We start from the raw sequence: 21,231 nt of genomic DNA, 5'->3' as shown, positions 1-21,231 counted from the left end.
AAATTTATTGTACAATAATTTCTCAGAGAAACGAAAAGGAAATTTTTCTATCTCTCTTTTATGTTCGCTGTCATTTCTATTTATTCTTATTTACTCTCATTAATTATCCTTTATATATCTCGGGTGGGACCCATAGGAGGGGCCTATGGGTGAGGGCCTCTGTGCGGGTTGCTGTCTCAGCATCATATAGTGCTCTTTCTCTTTTCTTTTCTTTCTGGGGCTCTCTATTCTTCTCTTTCTGGGGCTCTCTTTTCTTTCTCCGGCTCTCGTTTCTATCTCATATTTTTTATTTTTAATTATGTTTTTAATTATGTGTTTAATTATGCTTTTAATTATGCTTTTAATTATGTTTTTAATTATATTTCTAATTATGTGTTTAATTATGTTTTTAATTATGGTTTTAATTATGTTTTTAATATATTCTTATTAATTATGATTTATATGTTACAGGTAGGACCCATGCGATGGTGCATGCTGCTTTTCTTTTTGTTTCTTTTTCTATGTCTCTTATCTATTTATATATATTTATTTTCTTTTGTATTTTATATATGTATATATATATTATTTTGTTTTATATATTTTTGTGTTCTTTTATTTCCTCTTTTTTTTTTCTTTTACAGTATAGATCATCGAGGGATAAGTTCATCAGCGGCCGGATGATACATCACATGGCAGGATTCATCATCGATTTTTACGCGCGAATACGGGAAGGATAGGAAGGACACTGACGCGCGTGTCGGCGGGCACAGGCGTGGGTGTTCTCGGGCGCGATTATATTACGTTTGATTGTTCGAATCGAAAACGCGAATTGTAGAGTAGAATCATCGTTTTTCTAACACACGCGTGGGTGTTCGTGCGCGATTAAAGGTCCTACCGTGGACTTCGTTTGATTTTTTGCAAATTTCGATGGGGGTACTTCGCGAATTTCGGCTTAACAGTAGAATCTACGTAATTATAACACACACGTGAGTGTCGCGACGCGATTAGTATTTCTAAGGAGTGCGCTTTGTTTGTTCGAAATTCGGAAAGCACGAATACGGATGTGCTTAATAATCCGTTATGTCTGAAGCGGACGGTGCAAACGGTGGAGCTATCTGTAAGAGGTGTGCTGTAGCTAAGCTACGCATACCCTGTTAGTTAAGAAGCCAGTGCATTGAAGCGGAAAGGTATCGCGGATCGGTATCGCGGAACGCGGATTTTAGAGTAGAGTCACCGTCAGTCCGTGGGTCTCCACATGCAGCAACTTCCACGTAGTGAGACCTGGGTCGGTATTACTTGCAAAGTCTAATTGTAAATCTTATAACGCAAGTATTACCGAGCGAATGGCTGCATATTACTTTTCCATTATCTTTTCAATCTAATTCCAACTAAACATTAACATATATCCATTATATATCGCTAATAATACTTCAAAAGATGAAGTATAATAGAATTAATTGTACAATTATTTCTAACAGAAACGAAAAGGAAATTTATCTATCATACTTTTATATCCGCTGTCATTTCTATTTATTTTTAATTACTCTCACTAATTATCTTTTATATATGTTGGGTGGGACCCATGGGTGGGGCTCATGGGTGAGGGCCTCTGTGCGGGTTGCTGTTCAGCATCGTGTAAAACTTCGCTTTCTTCTCTTTCTGGGGCACCCCTTTCTTTTTTTTCCGGCTCACTTTTTTATCTTATATTTTTCATTTTTAATTATGTTTTTAATTTTATCGTTAATATACTCTTATTAATTATGGTTTATAATCTCGGGTGGGACCCATGGGTGGGGCTCATGGGTGAGGGCCTCTGTGCGGGTTGCTGTTCAACATCGTCTAGAGCTGCTTACATTTTCTTATCTTTCTGTAGGTTTCTTTTCTATCTCATATTTTTTTTCTTTAATTATGTTTTTAATTATGGTATTAATATGTTATTTATTTTCATTATGTCTTTTCAGAATTTAATTATGTTATTTCTTTTTATTATGTCTTTTCAGAATTTAATTATGTTATTTCTTTTTAATTATGTATTTATGTTTTTAATTATGTTATTAACATGTTATTTCTTTTTATTATGTCTTTTCAGAATTTAATTATGTTATTTCTTTTTAATTATGTATTTATGTTTTTAATTATGTTATTAACATGTTATTTCTTTTTATTATGTCTTTTCAGAATTTAATTATGTTATTTCTTTTTAATTATGTATTTATGTTTTTAATTATGTTATTAACATGTTATTTCTTTTTATTATGTCTTTTCAGAATTTAATTATGTTATTTCTTTTTATTTATGTATTTATGTTTTTAATTATGTTATTAATATATTCTTATTAATTATGATTTATATGTCTTAGGTAGATCCCATGGGATGATGCGGGCTGCTTCTTCAGCATCGTGAAGAGCTGCTTCTTTCTTCGTTTCTTTCTTTAGCTTTCTTATTTATTTATGTGTATTTATTCTCTATTATATTTATATTCTATTTATAATCTATATATATATATATATTATGTTCTATTTTATATATTTTCTTTCTTTATTTTATTTTCTCCTTAGCTTCTTCTTTTCCAGTATAGATCATCGAGGAATGGATTCATCTGCGGTCGAAAACATCGTTGCATGACTCGATTCATCATCGATTTTTACACGCGAATACGAAGAGAATAGGAAGAACGTCGGCAGGCAGAGGCATGGATATTCACGGTGCGGATAAAAGTCTTATGGGGGATTTCGTTTTATATGTAAGTAAATTCGATTTATCTCGCGAATTCGATTTTTGGAGTACAGTTACCGTTTTTCTAATACTCGCGATTAAAAATCCATGAGTATGGGCTTCTATGCTGGCTGCAATTGCTTTTATTGATTGCTTTTCTTTCTCTAGATTTCTATTATATCTCATATTTTGTCTCTTTCTGTTCTTATTTTTCAGGGATCATCGAGGGATCATCGACCAATATTATGATGTCCGCGAAGGTCTCGTCTATCTTTTCTTTTCTTTCTCATATTTTCTCCGTTTCTTCGTTTTCTCCAGTTTGGATCACCGATTCATCATCGAGTTTTACACGCGGATACGGGAAGGATAGGAAGAACACTGGCGCGCGTGTCGGCGTGCACAAGCGTGGGTGTTCTCGGGCGCGAATAAACTTCGTTTGATTGTTCGTATCGAAAACGCGAATTTAGAGTAGAGTCACCGTTTTTCTAACACTTACGTGAATGTACGCGGGCGCGATTTAAAAGTCCTACCGGGGACTTCGTTTATATTTGCTCGAATATTCGATTAGATTACCTCGCGAACGCGTTTTTTTAGAGTAGAGTCACCGTTTTCCGAACACTTGCGTGGGTGTCCGGGCGCGATAAAAGTCCTATCATGGACTTCCGTTTAGTGTTGAAATTCGGGGTGCGCGAACGGCTTGCCTTGTAGTGCTGTACATGTAGTTAGCCGATGTAATGACGATCCTCTTATTTGTAAGCGGGGGAAAATCCCTCGACCAAATAACATCGAAAGTCAAAATACCGGTTAACTTATGTCACTTTGGATTTCAACTTAGAGTCACCGTTATTCTAACACTCACGTGAGTGTTCGCGTGCGCGATTAAAAGTCCTACCGGGGACTTCGTTTTGTTTGCTCGAATATTCGATTAGTTTATTTAGAGTAGAGTCACCGTTTTCCGAACAATTGCGTGGGTGTCCGGGCGCGATTAAAAGTCCTATCATGGACTTCCGTTTAGTGTTGAAATTCGGGGTGCGCGAACGGTGTCACCTAGTAGTGCAGTACATGTAGCTGATTGACATTATGACGATCATGTTATTTGTAAGCGGGGGAAAATCCCTCGATCAAATATCATCGAGAGTCATAATACCGGTTAACTCATGTCACTTCGGATTTCAACTTAGAGTCACCGTTATTCTAACACACACGTAAATGTTCGCGTGCGCGATTAAAAGTCCTACCGGGGACTTTGTTTTATTTCTTCGACATTTCGATTAGATTACTTCGCGAATTTGGATAGAACAGTAGAATCTACGTAATTATAACACACGTGAGTGCCGCGAACGCGATAAATGCGCTTTGATTGTTCGAAATTCGGAAGCACGAATTCAGATGTGCATAATAATCCGTTATGCCTGAGGCGAGTGTGTCGAACGGTAAAGCTCTCTGTAAGTGGGGTCCCTGTAGCTAAGGCTATATACCTCCTGTTAGCTAAGTCGCCCTAGATGTCCGAAGCGGAAGGCATAAGGGATCGGTATCGCGGAACGCGGATTTTAGAGTAAATTAGAATCACCGTTAGCCCGTGGGTCTCCACATGCAGCAACTTCCACGTAGTGAGACCTGGGTCGGTATTACTTGCAAACTCTAATTGTAAATCTTATAACGCAAGTATTACCGAGCGAATGGCTGCATATTTCAATTCTTTTCCAAAATCTTTTCTTTCTAATTCTAACTAAACGTTAAAGAAGTACTCACATGTTACATTCTTAATTGTACTTGTTTAAATTATATTTTATAAATTATGTACAGACGTGGAGAGTAAATTACTTCATTTATTTTTATTAATTTTGTCCTAATTTTTTTTTATAGGTAGTAATTGTGTGTAATTGATCGGTGGGTCCTTTAAGTGATATCCTTGCATTTTATTATATCTATCGAGAAATCATCCTCATAATATTTTCAATCCATCCACTCCATGATGTATTGACACTTCGTAGGTGTAACATCTCCTATATCGCAACAATTTTTTCTGACCTACATTACACACAAGCATATTAATGTATAATACATTGCAATAGTTAATGAAAAATTAAAAAGAATATAAAATTTACAGGACAAACTCCACAAGGGACTTTAATTAGCCCTGGAGAAGTTAATAAAGGTTGTACGGATCTATATAAATTGCTTCCATCACTGGATAATGTTTTCTCTACTTTTCCATCGTATATCAAAGTGTTCAAAATCATTTCCAAATCCTCAACCGACAATTTTACCTAGAAATATATTTGATTAATATTGATACCAGGATATAGTTTATTGTATGATAATAACAAATGAAAACCTTGCTTATTCCTAAATCTGAAATAAATTTCCAAACTTCTTTAGATGAGGCGAATGCTATATTTCTAGCATCTATAGGTCCGCCGTCCCATTTATTCGCTTCTTCTCTTTTTTGTTCCAAAAATCGAAAACACTGTTGATTAAGAATATCTACAAACTCTGCTTCGAAATCTTGATCTTGATACCATGCACCACCAGTAACAGATCTATCCGGTTCTAAGTTATAGAGCATGTATACTTTTTTTTTACTAGCTGCTACAGACTTCACCGCTTTAATGAACTTCTTGGTTTCCAAACTTTTGAGAATTTTATTCAATTGAATAGGCATTAGATTAGATTTAAATCTTATGTCTCTAATCCATATTCCTTTATTCCCAGCTTCTTCAATTATACTATATACAATTTTCTCTTCATTATCAGCACCCTTAGCAATTTTTGTTTTAGATGGATCTTTTAACCGATAAAGTAATGATCCACCATGTTTAAACAAATCGAAATATCCTTGAGATAATAACTTATTTATAATCTGTGCTCTTTGGGCTGGTTGTATATTTGGAATTTCACTCACCAAATCTTTGTCAGATATTCCTTTTGGTCTTGCTTGTGCCAAAGCAATTATTCTGTAAATATTATAAAAATATAAAAAAAGAAAAAAAAAAATATATATATATATATATATATATATATATATGTAATACATTAAGATTATTTGAAGTTCGAAAAATTTATGCCATACGTCATATTATTCAATACAAGCTCTCTTCACCTTTCAGTTACATTTCTAACCTAATAAACAAAGTCAATCGAGTAAAAGTCATAGTATGTATTTAAATATGTAGTATAAACATACTTTTGTTCTATTGTATCAAGACCATTAGGATCATTAGATGTACTCTTGTCTCGTTCTTCTGATGTACTTGTTTCGGTTTCCATTTGATCTTCTTATTAATAATACGTGAACTGATACAATACTTATGAATTGAAACTTATATGATACTTTTCAAACGAATAATAAACATATTATAATTTTTGTCAAATCATCAATTAATCATTAATTAAATTATTCGAGAATATCATATAAAATGGAAGATCCTTTGAATACTGTGATTGATTCTTTAAACAAACAAGCACTGGAAGATGAAGATCTCTTTATAGGTTATAAGAACTGGGATCGACTTATCACTGCAGCTTCTACTGTAAGTTTTTAATGTAAATAATTATTTTTATTATTTTATATTTTTAAAATCAAGATCAATAATTTTACAAATTATTTCTTTTCTTCCAGATTGGTTATAAAGAAGGTATAGAAGATGGACAAGAATCGGTGTTTCAAGAAGGATTTGATATGGGCTATAAAGACGCTTTCAATACAGCATTTATGTTAGGAAAATATAAAGGTCTAATTAGTTCTATGCAACAAAATATGGAACTATCTTCGGTTGTAAAAGATATACTTCATGAAACTAAAAAGGGTATATGTTATATATGCAACGAAGAATCGCAAAATAAAGATGTTAATGGACAAATAGAAGACATGCCATTTATAGATATTATAGAGAAGCAAAAAACATATTCTAAGAATGTTATCAAGACATTACATAAAAATCTTGAGTTGATCATGGTAAAAAATAATATCGATATCCACAAATTAGCACCGAATATATGATTTTTATATTTATATTTTAAAGAATTATAGGAATAAATATTGTACGATATTGTTTTTTGTTAATAAGTTTGTATTGACACGAATGATGTTCTTATATTAGCAGTAAATAAAGAATAAGATGTGTGTAAATAATTTCTTGTTTATAAGTATAATCCTTCCGGTGATCCTTCCTTTTTACGATACAAAACACTTTCTTTAGATTTTTTGAAATCATCACTAGTAACTTTCATACGACGTTCACGTAATGCCATTAAACCAGCTTCAGTACATATAGCCTAAAAAAGAATCGATTATAATTAACAATACTACGTTAAATAGAGTATTATACATAAATATATTATACCTTTATATCTGCACCAGACAAATCATCCTTTGCCATAATTAATTCTGCTAAATTTACATCTGGTGCTAAGGTCATTCTACTAGTATGAATACTGAAAATCCTTCTTTTAGTTTTTTCATCCGGTAATGGAAATTCTATTTTTCTATCAATACGTCCTGGTCTTATCAATGCTGGATCTAATGTCTCTATTCTATTGGTAGCCATAACAACTTTTACATCTCCCCTACTATCGAAACCTAATTTATATCAAAGGAATATTACATAAATATTATGAGAAATATTGAACGGTAATAACAATTAAATTACATTAATGTAATGATTACCATCAAGTTGATTTAAGAGTTCTAACATAGTCCTTTGAATTTCTCTTTCCCCGCCACTATTACTATCATATCTTTTTGTTCCTACTGCATCAATTTCATCTATAAAAACTATGGATGGAGCATGTTCCTCTGCAACTCTAAATAATTCCCTTACAAGTTTGGGACCATCACCCAAATATTTTTGTATCAGTTCAGAACCAACAACTCTAAGAAAAGTTGCAGATGTTTGATTAGCTACAGCTTTTGCCAGAAGCGTTTTACCCGTCCCAGGTGGTCCATATAGTATAACTCCTTTAGGAGGTTTAATGCCCATCTCTTCATAATATTCTGGATGAGTTAATGGTAATTCTACAGATTCTTTAATTTCTTGAATTTGAGTATCAAGTCCTAAAATATTTTAAGATAGAAAAATATTTTTTTTGTTACATTTTTATGATACAATATTATAGAAAAATATATATAAGCTTTTTTGAATGATTCAAAATCTATTGTATACCTCCAATATCTGCATATGTTTCTTGCGGAGCTTTTTCTAATTTCATTACTGTAACCATAGGATCTGTATCATCACCTAATACCCCTACTACAGCATGAACTTTGTGATTCAATAATACGGAACAACCAGGTTCTAATTGATCTTTATCGACAAATGATAAAATCGATACATAATGTTCCGACCCAACAGAAGTAGATACTATAGCATGATTATCATCGATGATTTCTTCTAATGTTCCAACGGACATTGGTGTTCCACGAAGATCATCCACTTTTGATCTTTCTTCTTCATTCTTCTCCTCCTGTGGCTTTAGGCGTTCTTGATTCCTAATAAATTCTTCTTCCATAAGCAAATAATCTTTTATACGTTCAAGCTTTAAAAGTTTCAATCTGCAACGCGTATGAGGTGTTACTTGAGGTAATTTTAAAGCTGCATCTGGACCTTTAGTACGTCTCTTCTTTTTTCCTACTCTCGTAGGTATAGGTGGTTCATATTTCTTCTTTTTATCTTTATCATCTTTTTTGTCTCCACCTGTACCACCACTACCAGATTGATTTTGCCCCTAGATAGAAAACGTATCATTATCGTATTAAAGTATTTATTATTCCAGGATTACAAATATTTCTAATATGTGACACATAAATATGTTTTATTCGTGTTACCAATTCTTACAATTAACCTAAAAATTTTTATAATGCTATATATTTCTATAAATTAGAATACGTACACGTAGAAAATATTTCTATCGTTTAAATTATATCCTATTTATATAAAGTTATACTATTTTTCACATTAATAATCACAATTTTGACAACTTACCATTTTTAATCAACCACACAACACTATGAGAAACGGCGAAGTCATTCATAGAAATCGCGTTTACAGAGAACGACTGTATTACGTACTGAATGAATCGTTTACAATAGCTTGTGCTGCGATTGGTCGAATTCAGACCAATCAAAAGTGGTAAATTAAATAACTTCAATTAGTCTTATTTATTTAATACCAATATTATTAGTTCGTGTAATACGCATTTCACTTTGTCGAATTGTTAAATAATTGATAATAAAACGTAAGTGAACAAATATATATTAATATTATATTATTATTTAGTTGCATCTCATATGAAATATATATTGTCTTAAAGGGAATTATTTTAATTTGTGAAACATTTCAAAAAATTAATCTTTTGCTTGTGTTTATTTCAAGTGCAAAAAATTGTGTCATATACATATAAATGTGTGCGAGTTTATACGTCACGATATACGTCATGAATGCAAAATTGAAAATATTTTTCTTATAAAGTATATATATATATATATATTATATATATATATGTATATATATAAAATTCTTTTAATGGTATATTTCTGTTTTATTAACAATACTAACGACTGGTAAATCACTGAGATTTTATTGTAGCATTTACATACATCTATTTTCAATAGAGTATTCTCTAACTCTTGCTGATCATCACTCCTCTGACACCTCATAAATAAATCTTTGTTCTCATAGTGGAGTTAATAAAACCCAAAATAAATAGCAGATGATTTCCCTAAAACAATTTAATTTAATTACATTATGTATGTGTGCGCATATATATATATATATATATATATGTATATATACACACACACATATACATGTATAAACTAAATATTAAAAATTCTAGGATTTGACAAACTTAATATATACAATTGTGTTGTAAATAATTGTATAATTACAAGAATGATATAGTTTTGGTCATTCATTTATAAAATAGGAAACTGTCCTTATGATTATTGGAATATGTAGTCGTGCAATTAACTTCAAACTTGGAATAACGAGCAATAATTACTCGATATAGTTTTTAGTTATTCAATGTATAAAATATTTATAAGTTTATACTAAAATAATATTTATGTTGAAACACATTAAAAAGGATTAAAGTTTATAACTGATATTAAATGGACAGTATATAATTTATACTTTACTTTTAAATTAAAAGTATGATACATTAAAAGACCAGGTATATGCGAGAAATAAATCTGATTAAATTAATATAAGTACAGATTTCGAATTTATGTATGTATAACGCGATGTCCTTGTGATGTACTAAAATTGCTTTGTATTCTATTTTAGACATCTGTCTTACTTCCTTTTAATCTCAGTCATCACAACTTTACTGGTATATATCATTTCTTCCAAATGAATAAAATATAATACAATAGAGCAGCGTACACAGAGAGATGTACAAAATATCCCATAAAGGGATAAGAGGTGTGTTTAAAGTGATTGAATAAGAAAGAATGTTATCGTTCTGTCTAAAGACCAGCTAATATTATTCTTGGATCTTCTATTGCATCTTTAATTTTTCTCAAAAACATCACAGCTTCGCGACCATCGATTAATCGATGATCATATGTTAAAGCTACATACATCATTGGTCGGATGACAACCTGTAAAATTTATTGCATAAGTATTTTTTCTTTTTTTTTCCTTTATAAGTAGAAATTATATCAACTAAACGAAGAATCAAATATTTACCTGTCCTTTAACTGCAATAGGTCTATCAAAAACACCATGCATTCCTAAAATAGCACTTTGTGGTGGATTTATTATAGGAGTTCCCAAAAGAGAACCAAATACACCACCATTACTTATTGTAAAAGTACCGCCATCCATATCTTCTACGGATATTTTTCCTTTTCTAGCTTTATCTCCTAATGCAGCTAAAGCAATTTCTATGTCGGCAAAATTTTTATTTTCCACACTACGTATAACAGGAACAACAAGACCTTTTGGTGTAGCTACTGCAACGCTAATATCAACGTAATCTCTGTATACTATATCGGTGCCATCGATAACTGCATTAACAACAGGTTGATCTTTGAGAGCATAAGAACTCGCCGCAATAAATGGACTCATGAATCCTAACTTGATACCGTATTTCTTCGTGAAACTATCTTGATGAGTTTTACGGAATTCCATAATACGACTGGAAAAAAAAAAGAAAATTATCAATATAAGTACCAATGCATTTATGGATTTTATCTTGATAAATTCAACGGTATAATAAAATTATAAATAACCTCATATCAATTTCATTGAACGTCGTTAACATGGCATTCGTATTTTGTGCATCTTTTAATCTTTCCGCTATACGTAAACGCATTCTATTCATTTTAACTCTTTGCTCTGTTCTTGTACCAATTATTTCACGTGTATAATCTGCTGGTGGTAACTGAACTTTTGCTCCTTCCAATGACTAAAAAACATAATTTTTTAAATAAGAAATTACTTCAATATATATCATTTTTTCTCACCTGTGCATGTTTGATGGCAGCAACTGGAATAGATGCAATAGGTGGTTGGGGAGGTGGAGGTTTAGCACTAGGCGGTGGTACAGCAGATGGAGTTACTGGTGGAGGCGGTGGTGGTGGAGGCGGTGGTGGTGGAGCTGCAGCTGCAGGAGGTGGAGGCGGTGGAGGTGCAGCTGTAGGAGGTGGAGGAGGTGGTGGTGCAGCTTCTGCAGGTTTTGCCTTTGATGCATCTACAGCTACACCATCAGTAGCGCCGATATCGATGGTACATAATTTTTGCCCTGGTTTTACAGTATCACCATCTTTAGTATAGATCTCTCTTATAACACCTGGTCCAGGTGAAGGAACAGGAACTGAAGTCTGAAATATATTAATATAATAATCAAATAATTTATTATAAAAAACTTTATGGTAAGTTTACCTTGTCAGTTTCAATTTCACATAAGACATCATCTTCCTTTACTAGATCACCAACTTTTTTTTCCCACCTCACATCTCCCTCACTAACACTCTCTGCAAATGCTGGTACTACAACTTCTTTTATCTCCCCTATTATAAATTAAAGTATTATAACAATATTTTGTATTGATTTTTATATAAAATATTTTGATCGAATAATATTTTATATAAACTACTTTAATTTATTATACTAGAAAGTATAATTAATATTTGCTTACACAATGCAGGTGTGGAACGTAAATGTCTAGTTGAGATTTTCCATCGATGAATCGTGCTATTTTTAGAATATCTAGATAACAATATTAAAAAGAAATAATTTCTAATCTAAAAAGTCTGTAGAAAAAAACGCTATCATACATACTAATTGAAAATTAAATACATTGAAATAATGTAGATACACATATATATTCTTCTTATAAATAGATTATTTTACTTACAATGAAGTTGTGACATCCACATGTTTGGTATGGATATATAATACACGTCCTACAAAAATGATTTTATGTAATTAATAGGTTATGTATTCATAATTATCCTTAATGTCATCTAATGGCACTCTATAAAGATAATATTTTTTAGAACTGGCTATATCACATCACTTTCTTAACATATACTGTCCCTAATAATGATTAACCTTACCTTCTTTTTGTAAGGATCTCACAACCTGCAAAAAAAGTGATGTGGAATTGTAACTTTGCTCATCTATCATGAAATTAATTGATTTATGTATCATTAATAATTAGTAAAATAATTCTATACAAAAATATGACATTAATGATTGATTAGCGCAGTGACAATATTATCATTTAAATAAAATGCATTGCATATAATAAAAAAGACACAAATAAGTATTGCTCTTGAATGAAAGTAGAATATTTTATTCATTAAATTTACTAAGATTATTAAAAAGATATTAATTAGAAAATTTACAAATGAATAAACTAATATATATATATATAGATATATATAGATACTTACATATATATATATATATATAAAATATGTGCGTGTAGAATTACAATGATTTTTTAATGAATTAATAAGATAAGAATGAAATTAAAAAAGAACTACATTTTTCTGTTATATAACAATAAAGAAGGTAAAGAGTGGTGTAATTTCGACATCTCAAGTTTCCTTATCAAAATTATTTCAAAGAACATTGGAAATTTAATTATACGAATTCATATATTACCATAGAAATAACGTCGTCACTAAAATCAGTGACCGTAACGACATTTACCTTATTTTGTAATATAGAAATTCGTGATATCACACGAGGCGCATACCGCGAACAGTTGGACAACATCGCGGCCATTCTCAGATAGAAAATTATACTCGGGTGTACGTCTTGTGATGGTAGCACAAGCACATCGAAAAAGCTGGGAAATCAAATGTCTAGAGAGAAATATTTGGAGTTTGCGTAGTAATACTAAAGGTTGATTGGTTGATTTTGTTCGTGTGCTAAATTTAAAAAAATTCACTTCAACGTTATTGCATAAAAATGGTGCAATTTGATATTTCTAAAAAATATGAATATATATATATATATATATAAATTTTTTATTGTAATCTCTCTTTATTTTTAATAAATTGTTTTAATTACGTTCTTTTTCTTGCATTTGCAGTATGTTATATATATATAGTGAAATTGCAGTGTGATAATAGATTAAATAATTCATCAAAATGATACATATAAATTAAATATATACACTCTCTCTGTGTATATAATACATGTATATATATATATATATATATATATATATATATATATATATATATAATATATATATATACCTACAATTTAGTTACATTTTTTTGTAGAAGGTGATCTTCGAATTAAATATATTGCATATCTGATAGTAATGCGAAAGAAAATCAATTTATAAATGCAATATATTATTAATCTGATCCTATATTTGTCTTTGAATAGGTACATACTACAGTATGAAAGTCTATTTACATATATATATATATATATATTATTTAAAATATTCTCTGTACATAAAATACATGAAATACAAGTTCATACAATTTTTTAATTATCTGCCTATATTTTGTTCAAATTCTTCTTTTTTCCTTTTCTTAAGTTACTTTGATGTTAATGAAGAGATTTGATATATTCATCATATGCTATTTCACAAACTGTTCTATAATTTCTAATAAATTATAAGTCTAAAAAAAAAAAAAAAAAGAAAAAAAAGAAAACCAGACACATATATAAAGATATATGATAATGAAGAGACAAATGTAAAATATGATTATGATATAAATAAACATTAATAAACAATGAAAATATCTAAATTGGAAAATGCACGCTCAAATGATTAAATTTCCTATGAAATGATAAATAAATTAATTTCATTTTTTAGAATACAGTTTTTAAGGAACGTCAATAAAAATATACGTCAATGACGTAATGAGCGTCAATGTTTCATGTTCATGTATTTAGTACCGATATGAAATATTAATTGTGATGTCTAATGTTTTTTCAATGTATTCCATTAATTAATCGTTTTAATAATCGAGTAAATTATACCTCACACGTTTGGAATTATTATGGAAATAATAATATACAAATAAGTTATATATGATAAATTGTTTCATGAGGTAGATCCATCAACCCCAATTGTAAATTTCTGCTGTTTTATGTAATCTTAATTTCCAAATTTTTTACATATACCTCTATTTTATAATATCGCAGTTTCAAATATTTAAAATCGTTTCTCTATTTCAAGATTTTCTTTTACTTCTCTCAACAATATGATTTATTATAGCTACGAGTAAATATTATAGTTACGCAAAAAAAATTTCTGAAAATGATTTCGTTTTAAACGGATTTTTTTTTCCTTTTTTTTTCCTATTAAAAATGTATACTTTTTTCCGGATCTATAAAATGCTATTAGAAGTAGAGTAATAAAAGAATTAATAAGATGTATTGATATATAAAGGAATGATTTTTAATCAAATTAAACAAAGTAATTTATGTGATATTTGTTATCTCAATGAGACCTAATATTGCAATAATAAATTTTATACAGCTGCATTCTTCATAATGCATATACTTTCCATATTCCATTCTTGAGGAATAAATTCTCTATTATTTACAATTTTTACAGAAACTTCTATTCTTGCTGCTAAATTGTATGTACCAGGAGCTGATAATATAGCTTGCAATTTTATAGTATTCTGTGCGAGAGAGTCTATGCAACAATTGATCGCTGAATGACAAATATATCGAAAGTTTGTCGAAGCATGTGGTGAATAAAGTTGAGTTTTAATATTTGGAAGTTGAGTATCACTGTGAAATAAAAAAAATCAATTAAAATATAATTCAATGAATAAATAATGCATATGTGTATGCCTTTAAATGTCTAGCAGTCACATATTTACCTGCTAGTTCCAATGGTGTTTATTCTGACATCAATTTTTGATTGGAGATGATTTTGTATATACATTGTAACTGGTATAATGCAAAGTCTATTTTCTCTAAAATTATGCTCGCCTTGCCTGAGATGGCTTAAAGAAAATGTTATTACATTTTTACAGAACATGTTTGCATTCGTTTGAAGATCAATTCCTACAAATTGTTCTTTATTATGCGTAATCGGTAAATCTGGTATATTCCTATCTGGTCCAAATATCTTCAAACGTCCACAATATTCGCTTTGTTCTACTTGCATTTCTTTTGGATATTTGTAAACTTGATTCAAATATTTTATATCAATATGATGCTGACCAATTGCTTGCCTAACGACACAACCATTTTCTATTATTTTATTTTTCCATCTAATAATTAAAACCGAATTCATCATCATGGTGTTTAGAAGAGGATCCTTATCCTTTTGATTAATTTCTTGGAGCTGCAATTGCATATCAGCTGCATTCTCATGTATATCTAATGGTAAAATATATCTCTTTTGTATAAAATTCATGAATGGATAAGTTACTTCCGATATATCATCGTTCTTATTATCTTCTATTATTGATACATTAGAGAATATTGCTGTGTTATCCAATTTTTTTTGTAATTTAAACAATAAATGAAATATCTCTTGTGGGTGTACTATAATATTAGACGGAAGGACAGATGATCTAAATATTGACCAAGTATCGCTTTGGCAAGATACAGCTAATATTGAAATTTCATTTGTAATAATATCATGAATCTGATTCATGTTTTTAACAGACATTTTCATATTTAATGTCGGTAAAGTATCTTTAAATACTGCGCTTCTGGATGCGGTCGCTCTGATTTGTATTGAATCCAATACTTCCAAGTGCCACGTGTGTCTGCACAATCTATGCCTTGGAATACTTTCAGAGTCAACATTTTCATAATAGAAAAGTAAATCTAATCTATGATTTCCCTTTTTATGAGGTGCTTGAATCCACAATGGCATCTTATGAACATCACCTACGTTTAAAATGTTATTTTTATCTGAAGGTAGCAAAATTTTTGTCACAGCTTTATTGCTTTTCTTCAATGAATGTTCTGAAAATTATATATATAAATATATATGTGTATATATATATATATATATATATATATATATATATATATAAATAAATAAATTACAAACATATAGACACATCAAAGTTAGGTATAAAAAAAACTTTACCATCGAGTGTATCTTCATTTCCTAATGAAAATAGCTTAGCATTGACAGAAGTAACATAAATATTTGTTAATGGCGCATTTCCTATATTTTTTAAAGTTACTTCAACCTTTTGTATTTCTCCACAAAACATTTCTGATGATAATTTGCTAAAATGGATCTATAAACATAATTTAATTCAGTCGAACATTAGAATAATGTAATAAATAAAATAAGCGACTATTTTTTTACCTGTATATATGGAGCTTTTTTGATGACATTCATTTCTAATCTATAATCCACAGCATACATTTGTACGCCTGGCTTTTCTTTAACATTTTTTAATTTAGGACCTTTGATCTCAAATAATCGTTTTCCAGCAACAAAAATTGTCGGATTCATAACTGGTGGGTCTAGTGTTGCATGAATTGGATTAGACATATTATACTTCAAGCCCAAGACTTTTACCTGCCCTACTTGCTTAGGTGTCAAAGATAATACAATACGTTGTTTACAAACTGGATGTAACATTATCGAATTGATTACTTGTGTATCAACCAATTCTAATTCCGACGATGTTTCCAGTACGTTTGTTTCATTTGTAATAGTATTATTGACACTAGTAAATGACCACAATAAAGTTACGTTGGATAATGGTAATGGTATATGCAGTGGATTATGTAATTCAATAGAAAAATGCACTGGCTCGTTCAAGACAGCATTTGGTTTGATAGTATTATTACTTATACTCGAATACAATATAATGGATGGCTTAAATATCATAGGTTGTGTTCCCTGAGCTTCGGTTATAAGTATTTCTTCCATTTTTGACCATCTAACATCGTCCGTATCTTCATCGTCTAGCGATACATGACTCGCCGAAATACTATTTTCAGTTGATTCACATAAATGGCCATATAATACTTTAACATTGTTGCTATCTATTAATGGTAAAGGCAAAACAGGAAGCTCCTGGTCATTTGTAGCATCTTCTTGAAGTAATAACTATAGGAATATATAATGATTTAATAAAACGATTAAAATCTATATGAATTAATGGTATTTAAATTTCATGTTTGTTAACTCACATTATGAGTATGTAAAAATTCTCGTAGAAAAGCAGCTTGTTGCGGTGCCGGTTGTTTACTATTAGCATTCAATAATTTTTCAAATGCCTTGACAGATTCTTGAACTTGCTTTAAAGAAGCAGCTTGCCTACCAATCGTAAAGTGTATATGATCTTCTGCTAATGACCATCCCCTATTATCATATACCTAATAATAGTAAATGTATATGAATCTATCATTATGATATTACGTAAGAAAAAATATTTAATCAATATTACCTGATAAGCTTGTTGATAACATCTTAAAGAATGTTTCCGTTGGCCTGCTTTTGAGAACCTATGTCCAGCTAAGACTGCATGAAACGCATATTTCCTCATCATTTTCGGACCAATAAAACAATAAGCAGCTTGTTCAAGAAGTAAAGCAGAACGTAGATCAGAATCTTCGCTTGTCATACGAATTAATTGTTTTGCTGCTTCCCCATATAATCCACGACCCTTCAAGCATTCCGCACTGAGTAATGTTGCTCTAGTTGCAAATTGTGGCATCTTACAACTATTTGAATAAGTTAATATCGCATCATCCATATACTCGATTGTTTTTCGATTCATTTCACCTTGCATGAAAGCACTCAAACCAGCCATTTCTAGAGCACCTGCATAATAAAGCCATGCTTGATCGCCTGCAAAGTCTCGTTTTGCACTATGATACGCTTGATAAGCAAGCGAATAATGACCGAATATAAAACACAAATCACCCAAACGACGCAATTGTAACTCAGAAGACTCTGCAGTGTAACTGAAATTTAAACAAATTCAATATTTCATTATACAGTAATTGATAAACAAAGTAAATAAAAAAATAAATATATATATATATATATATATATATATATATATATATATATATAAACATATAATAAGAACATACATCACAGCATTTAATGGAGCAGATCCTGGTGCTCCTGGCTTATTCGTACCAAATAATCTTCTTGTTGCACTAAAAAGTGATCTACTAACACCTTTTTTATTTGAAATAACATCATTTAATAAACCAATTTGTTTTTCGACATATGGTAATAAACTCTTCAAACAGAATTCTGTTATAAGTGATCTCAGTCTTTCAAGATCTTGTGTAGATAATCGAGCACCATGTTGTGCAGTAATGTAATTTGGAGAATCTGCCCAAACATTGGCATTAATTGGAGAATTACTAGCTATATGAGCTTTAATATTAGTAGTAGAACTAATATTATGTAACTTATCACTCTCTGGACTAAGAGGATGAATAGTTACGGACACTGCTTCTTGTCCAACTTCTAATTGCACATTACTAGGTTCTGATACTTCAGAAGAAAGACTAATTGTATCAGCTACATCTGGAGAAACTAATGTATTATTTTGTGGAACAATCGGTGTTCCAGCTTGACTTGATCTGTAATAGAGATAACATTAAGTTAAAGATATCAATGCGTCATGACAATTGTCTATCGCGCAATATTTACTTCTCAGACTCTGTTGTGACTTCGTTTGGCATAGCGGATACACCTCCTGTATCTGCTGGAGTACGTGGTGAACTATTTTGTTCGCTACCACTTGATAATTCCGTACGTTTTATTAGAAATTGACTCCAAGGATCTGGTAAATGTGAATTATCATCAATTTGTCCTGGTGGTCGTGAATTCATTTGTAAAAGGAAACAATTATTAGCACCATAAATATTTTTCATTTCTGTAAAAACAGTCTCTGCCCTGTTAAAGTAAACAAATGAAATATATATATATATATATATTTATACATACATATATATATATGTGTGTATTCAAATATAGAAGTAAATAACTTCTACTGTATTCATAGAAAAATAAAACAATTACTTGTTCTTATCATCCAATAAGGCATCATGTATTAGGATGTAATATCTTAATGCATTGTTATTAAACCACTTTGGTAATTTTCCAGGAATACTTTGGTGTAATTGTGAACCCATTACTTGTACTTTGTCTAAAGGATTTTCATCTGCTGTTGAAACAACGATCATGCAGGCAAGAAAATGTCTTGTAAACTCATGATCAGAAGGAAACTGTACGCTAAGAAACATTTCTCTCCATGCTTCAAACCATGGAACAGATAGAGGAATGTCTAAATCAATTGTTCCAATACGAATAACAGTAGTACGTTCACACATTGCCGAGCTAACAGCTTCATTCAGCATTTTCCTTGCAATGCTAGGTTCAGGTGGATGTGCATTAACATCTTGTATAGAAAGTCGAAGATTTCGAACGGTTACAATATTTCCTTGTGGATCTTTGAAATGTCCTAGAATAATAATATGTAAAATAATAAAACATTTATCATATTGACATAGTTAATGTTCCAACATGTTTTATATTCTTCACAACAATTTTATACACAACAATAATTGTGAGATAGCAAGTAACTTTTAATTAAAAAATTGTGAAACACAAAAGATACTCTTTTTTTTTTTTTTTTTTTTTTTTTTTTTTTTTTTCTTATAAACATCATTACCTTCGGTATTTAATTTGCAGAATGGTTGCAAAAGTTCGACAAATGATAAATTATTTTTCTGGCATGTTGCATCGGCAGCAGATGTACATACTGCAGCAATTTGTGGCGAAAAGGTATTGCTGATAAATTCCCGTGGGGTTAACTTGCATTGAGCCATTACTATTTCTTATAATGGTTATTACAATTTTTTTCTTTTTTAACGAGCGAACGAATCCTTTTTTTTTTTTTTTTATTAAGTACTACGAACACTACAATCATACACACATATTTGCATTCATAATTACACTAGATCTACGCATTATTTTACGTGAATAAAAGTGACAGCAACGGAAGCAACATAGTACTTCGCTCATAAAGATGAACATGTCTACCGGACTGGAACAGCTGTCTATTAAATACTACGAGTACATTAGATTTCAGAAAACGACCCATCATGTTTTCTTTTTAATCATATTATATTCTTCCCTCTTGACTTAACATCTTCGTTGAAAATGTAGTCTTATTGATGAATACAACTAACCCAGAGTGTATCAAACAGAGCGGACATTTCCATGAGACCACAATTTTATTATTTTCCTTAATATAAATGATATTTCGCGCCATCTACAAACTCGTAACCCCTTTCATCAATCAAAATGGCGCTAAATATGAATCACTACTCGCGTTTTTACATATCGATAGATCAAATAGGATAAACTTCCTGTTTTATTTATTTAAAAATTTGACATAGGTAAATAAGAAAAAAAAAAAAAAAAAAAAACCGAAAAATGTGTCGATACGATTTTCCTTTGTTCTATATAAATTTTCAATAATTCGTCAAGGTAAAAGTATATGTTGAAGATCGAACGATTATATTATTTATGATACAAATAATACTGGTATCAAAATATGACGTAATTTATATTTTAACACTTATCAACAGATGGTTTTTTAATTTCTAATCCCACGTGAGAACATAGTAATATAAGAAATAATAAAGTTCCAGACAAATTTAACCAATCAAGTTAATAATACATAACCACGTGATTATTCAAAACATTACACCAAAATTTTTATTACTAACATATAATAAGTATAATCATAATAAAATTATTTACAGATTCAAATTATTCATGTTTGAATATCGTAATAACATTGTTATATATATATTTTTTTATTTTTAATATATCACAATAAGATTTAGTGATATTATCCAGATTCAGTGAAAGTAACAACCAATCACATATGAGTGTTGAATAGTGTATAACATCACGATGTTTATCGAGCATTGTGATTGGTCATTAGATGTTGGCGCTTCTTCGTATTTATTGGTTGTATTTTTTTGTATAATAAAATTATATTTATTTATTCGTTAAAAAATAACTTTATTAATAATCATTCGAATAGATTAAGAAAAAATTGATTAATAGAAACTTTTATCA

The 21,231-nt window shown here is 30.3% G+C and overlaps 5 protein-coding genes across 7 annotated transcripts; 1 reads left to right on the top strand and 4 right to left on the bottom strand.

Moving 5' to 3' along the window:
• Positions 1–4,449: 4,449 nt before the first annotated feature.
• Positions 4,450–6,418, bottom strand: LOC124953316 (DNA-directed RNA polymerase III subunit RPC6). Of its 2 annotated transcripts, XM_047504525.1 has the most exons (5): positions 5,882–6,418; positions 5,768–5,817; positions 5,033–5,651; positions 4,803–4,964; positions 4,450–4,725 (listed from the first exon to the last, which is right to left on the bottom strand). In XM_047504525.1, exons 2-5 carry the CDS (start codon positions 5,770–5,772, stop codon positions 4,651–4,653), a joined length of 861 nt encoding a protein of 286 aa, XP_047360481.1. In that variant the 5' UTR covers positions 5,773–5,817; positions 5,882–6,418; the 3' UTR covers positions 4,450–4,650. The 2 variants fall into 2 exon arrangements, with proteins under 2 accessions (XP_047360481.1, XP_047360480.1); XM_047504524.1 differs by lacking the exon at positions 5,768–5,817.
• LOC124953317 lies at positions 5,748–6,829 on the top strand. Its single transcript, XM_047504526.1, has 2 exons — positions 5,748–6,227; positions 6,317–6,829. Exons 1-2 carry the CDS (start codon positions 6,114–6,116, stop codon positions 6,695–6,697), a joined length of 495 nt encoding a protein of 164 aa, XP_047360482.1. The 5' UTR covers positions 5,748–6,113; the 3' UTR covers positions 6,698–6,829.
• On the bottom strand, positions 6,576–8,826 carry LOC124953314 (26S proteasome regulatory subunit 4). Its single transcript, XM_047504523.1, has 5 exons — positions 8,679–8,826; positions 7,860–8,421; positions 7,364–7,750; positions 7,041–7,276; positions 6,576–6,972 (listed from the first exon to the last, which is right to left on the bottom strand). The coding sequence occupies exons 1-5, from the start codon at positions 8,679–8,681 to the stop codon at positions 6,838–6,840; spliced, it is 1,323 nt and encodes a 440-aa protein (XP_047360479.1). The 5' UTR covers positions 8,682–8,826; the 3' UTR covers positions 6,576–6,837.
• Positions 8,827–9,251: 425 nt separating this feature from the next.
• Positions 9,252–13,139, bottom strand: LOC124953313 (dihydrolipoyllysine-residue succinyltransferase component of 2-oxoglutarate dehydrogenase complex, mitochondrial). Of its 2 annotated transcripts, XR_007102202.1 has the most exons (10): positions 12,861–13,139; positions 12,260–12,284; positions 12,058–12,106; positions 11,839–11,909; positions 11,583–11,710; positions 11,165–11,521; positions 10,931–11,106; positions 10,386–10,836; positions 10,080–10,297; positions 9,252–9,414 (listed from the first exon to the last, which is right to left on the bottom strand). XR_007102202.1 is itself a non-coding variant. In XM_047504522.1 (9 exons), exons 1-9 carry the CDS (start codon positions 12,933–12,935, stop codon positions 10,163–10,165), a joined length of 1,467 nt encoding a protein of 488 aa, XP_047360478.1. In that variant the 5' UTR covers positions 12,936–13,138; the 3' UTR covers positions 9,809–10,162. The 2 variants fall into 2 exon arrangements, 1 of the variants encoding a protein (XP_047360478.1); XM_047504522.1 differs by lacking the exon at positions 9,252–9,414 and having other exon boundaries at positions 9,809–10,297; positions 12,861–13,138.
• Positions 13,140–13,958: 819 nt separating this feature from the next.
• Positions 13,959–20,426, bottom strand: LOC124953362 (trafficking protein particle complex subunit 8). The gene is made up of 10 exons (XM_047504619.1): positions 19,811–20,426; positions 19,159–19,600; positions 18,787–19,032; positions 18,213–18,716; positions 17,561–18,080; positions 17,304–17,489; positions 16,468–17,220; positions 16,240–16,396; positions 15,011–16,112; positions 13,959–14,918 (listed from the first exon to the last, which is right to left on the bottom strand). The coding sequence occupies exons 1-10, from the start codon at positions 19,965–19,967 to the stop codon at positions 14,651–14,653; spliced, it is 4,335 nt and encodes a 1,444-aa protein (XP_047360575.1). The 5' UTR covers positions 19,968–20,426; the 3' UTR covers positions 13,959–14,650.
• Positions 20,427–21,231: the final 805 nt, after the last annotated feature.

Source organism: Vespa velutina, chromosome 12 (assembly GCF_912470025.1).
Source record: "Vespa velutina chromosome 12, iVesVel2.1, whole genome shotgun sequence".
Classification (NCBI taxonomy): domain Eukaryota; kingdom Metazoa; phylum Arthropoda; class Insecta; order Hymenoptera; family Vespidae; genus Vespa; species Vespa velutina.
Note: the sequence above shows the minus strand (reverse complement) of the source record. Positions and strands in the feature narration are given on the sequence as shown.

Excerpts from the sequence above, each read along its gene's own strand:
- LOC124953314 (XM_047504523.1), bottom strand. Across the intron at positions 7,751-7,859 it reads AACATATGCAGATATTGGAG|GACTTGATACTCAAATTCAA; the intron begins GTATACAATAGA and ends AAAATATTTTAG. Across the intron at positions 6,973-7,040 it reads TGTCTGGTGCAGATATAAAG|GCTATATGTACTGAAGCTGG; the intron begins GTATAATATATT and ends ATTCTTTTTTAG.
- LOC124953317 (XM_047504526.1), top strand. The coding sequence starts at position 6,114 with ATGGAAGATCCTTTGAATACTGTGATTGATTCTTTAAACAAACAAGCA. Across the intron at positions 6,228-6,316 it reads TTATCACTGCAGCTTCTACT|ATTGGTTATAAAGAAGGTAT; the intron begins GTAAGTTTTTAA and ends CTTTTCTTCCAG.
- LOC124953313 (XM_047504522.1), bottom strand. The coding sequence starts at position 12,935 with ATGGCCGCGATGTTGTCCAACTGTTCGCGGTATGCGCCTCGTGTGATA. Across the intron at positions 12,285-12,860 it reads TTTCTATATTACAAAATAAG|GTTGTGAGATCCTTACAAAA; the intron begins GTAAATGTCGTT and ends CTTTTTTTGCAG. Across the intron at positions 11,107-11,164 it reads CTGCCATCAAACATGCACAG|TCATTGGAAGGAGCAAAAGT; the intron begins GTGAGAAAAAAT and ends TATGTTTTTTAG.
- LOC124953362 (XM_047504619.1), bottom strand. The coding sequence starts at position 19,967 with ATGGCTCAATGCAAGTTAACCCCACGGGAATTTATCAGCAATACCTTT. Across the intron at positions 16,397-16,467 it reads AAAAAGCTCCATATATACAG|ATCCATTTTAGCAAATTATC; the intron begins GTAAAAAAATAG and ends TTATGTTTATAG. Across the intron at positions 16,113-16,239 it reads AAATGAAGATACACTCGATG|AACATTCATTGAAGAAAAGC; the intron begins GTAAAGTTTTTT and ends TATAATTTTCAG.
- LOC124953316 (XM_047504524.1), bottom strand. The coding sequence starts at position 5,964 with ATGGAAACCGAAACAAGTACATCAGAAGAACGAGACAAGAGTACATCT. Across the intron at positions 5,652-5,881 it reads CTTGATACAATAGAACAAAA|AATAATTGCTTTGGCACAAG; the intron begins GTATGTTTATAC and ends TAATATTTACAG. Across the intron at positions 4,726-4,802 it reads TCCCTTGTGGAGTTTGTCCT|GTCAGAAAAAATTGTTGCGA; the intron begins GTAAATTTTATA and ends TGTGTAATGTAG.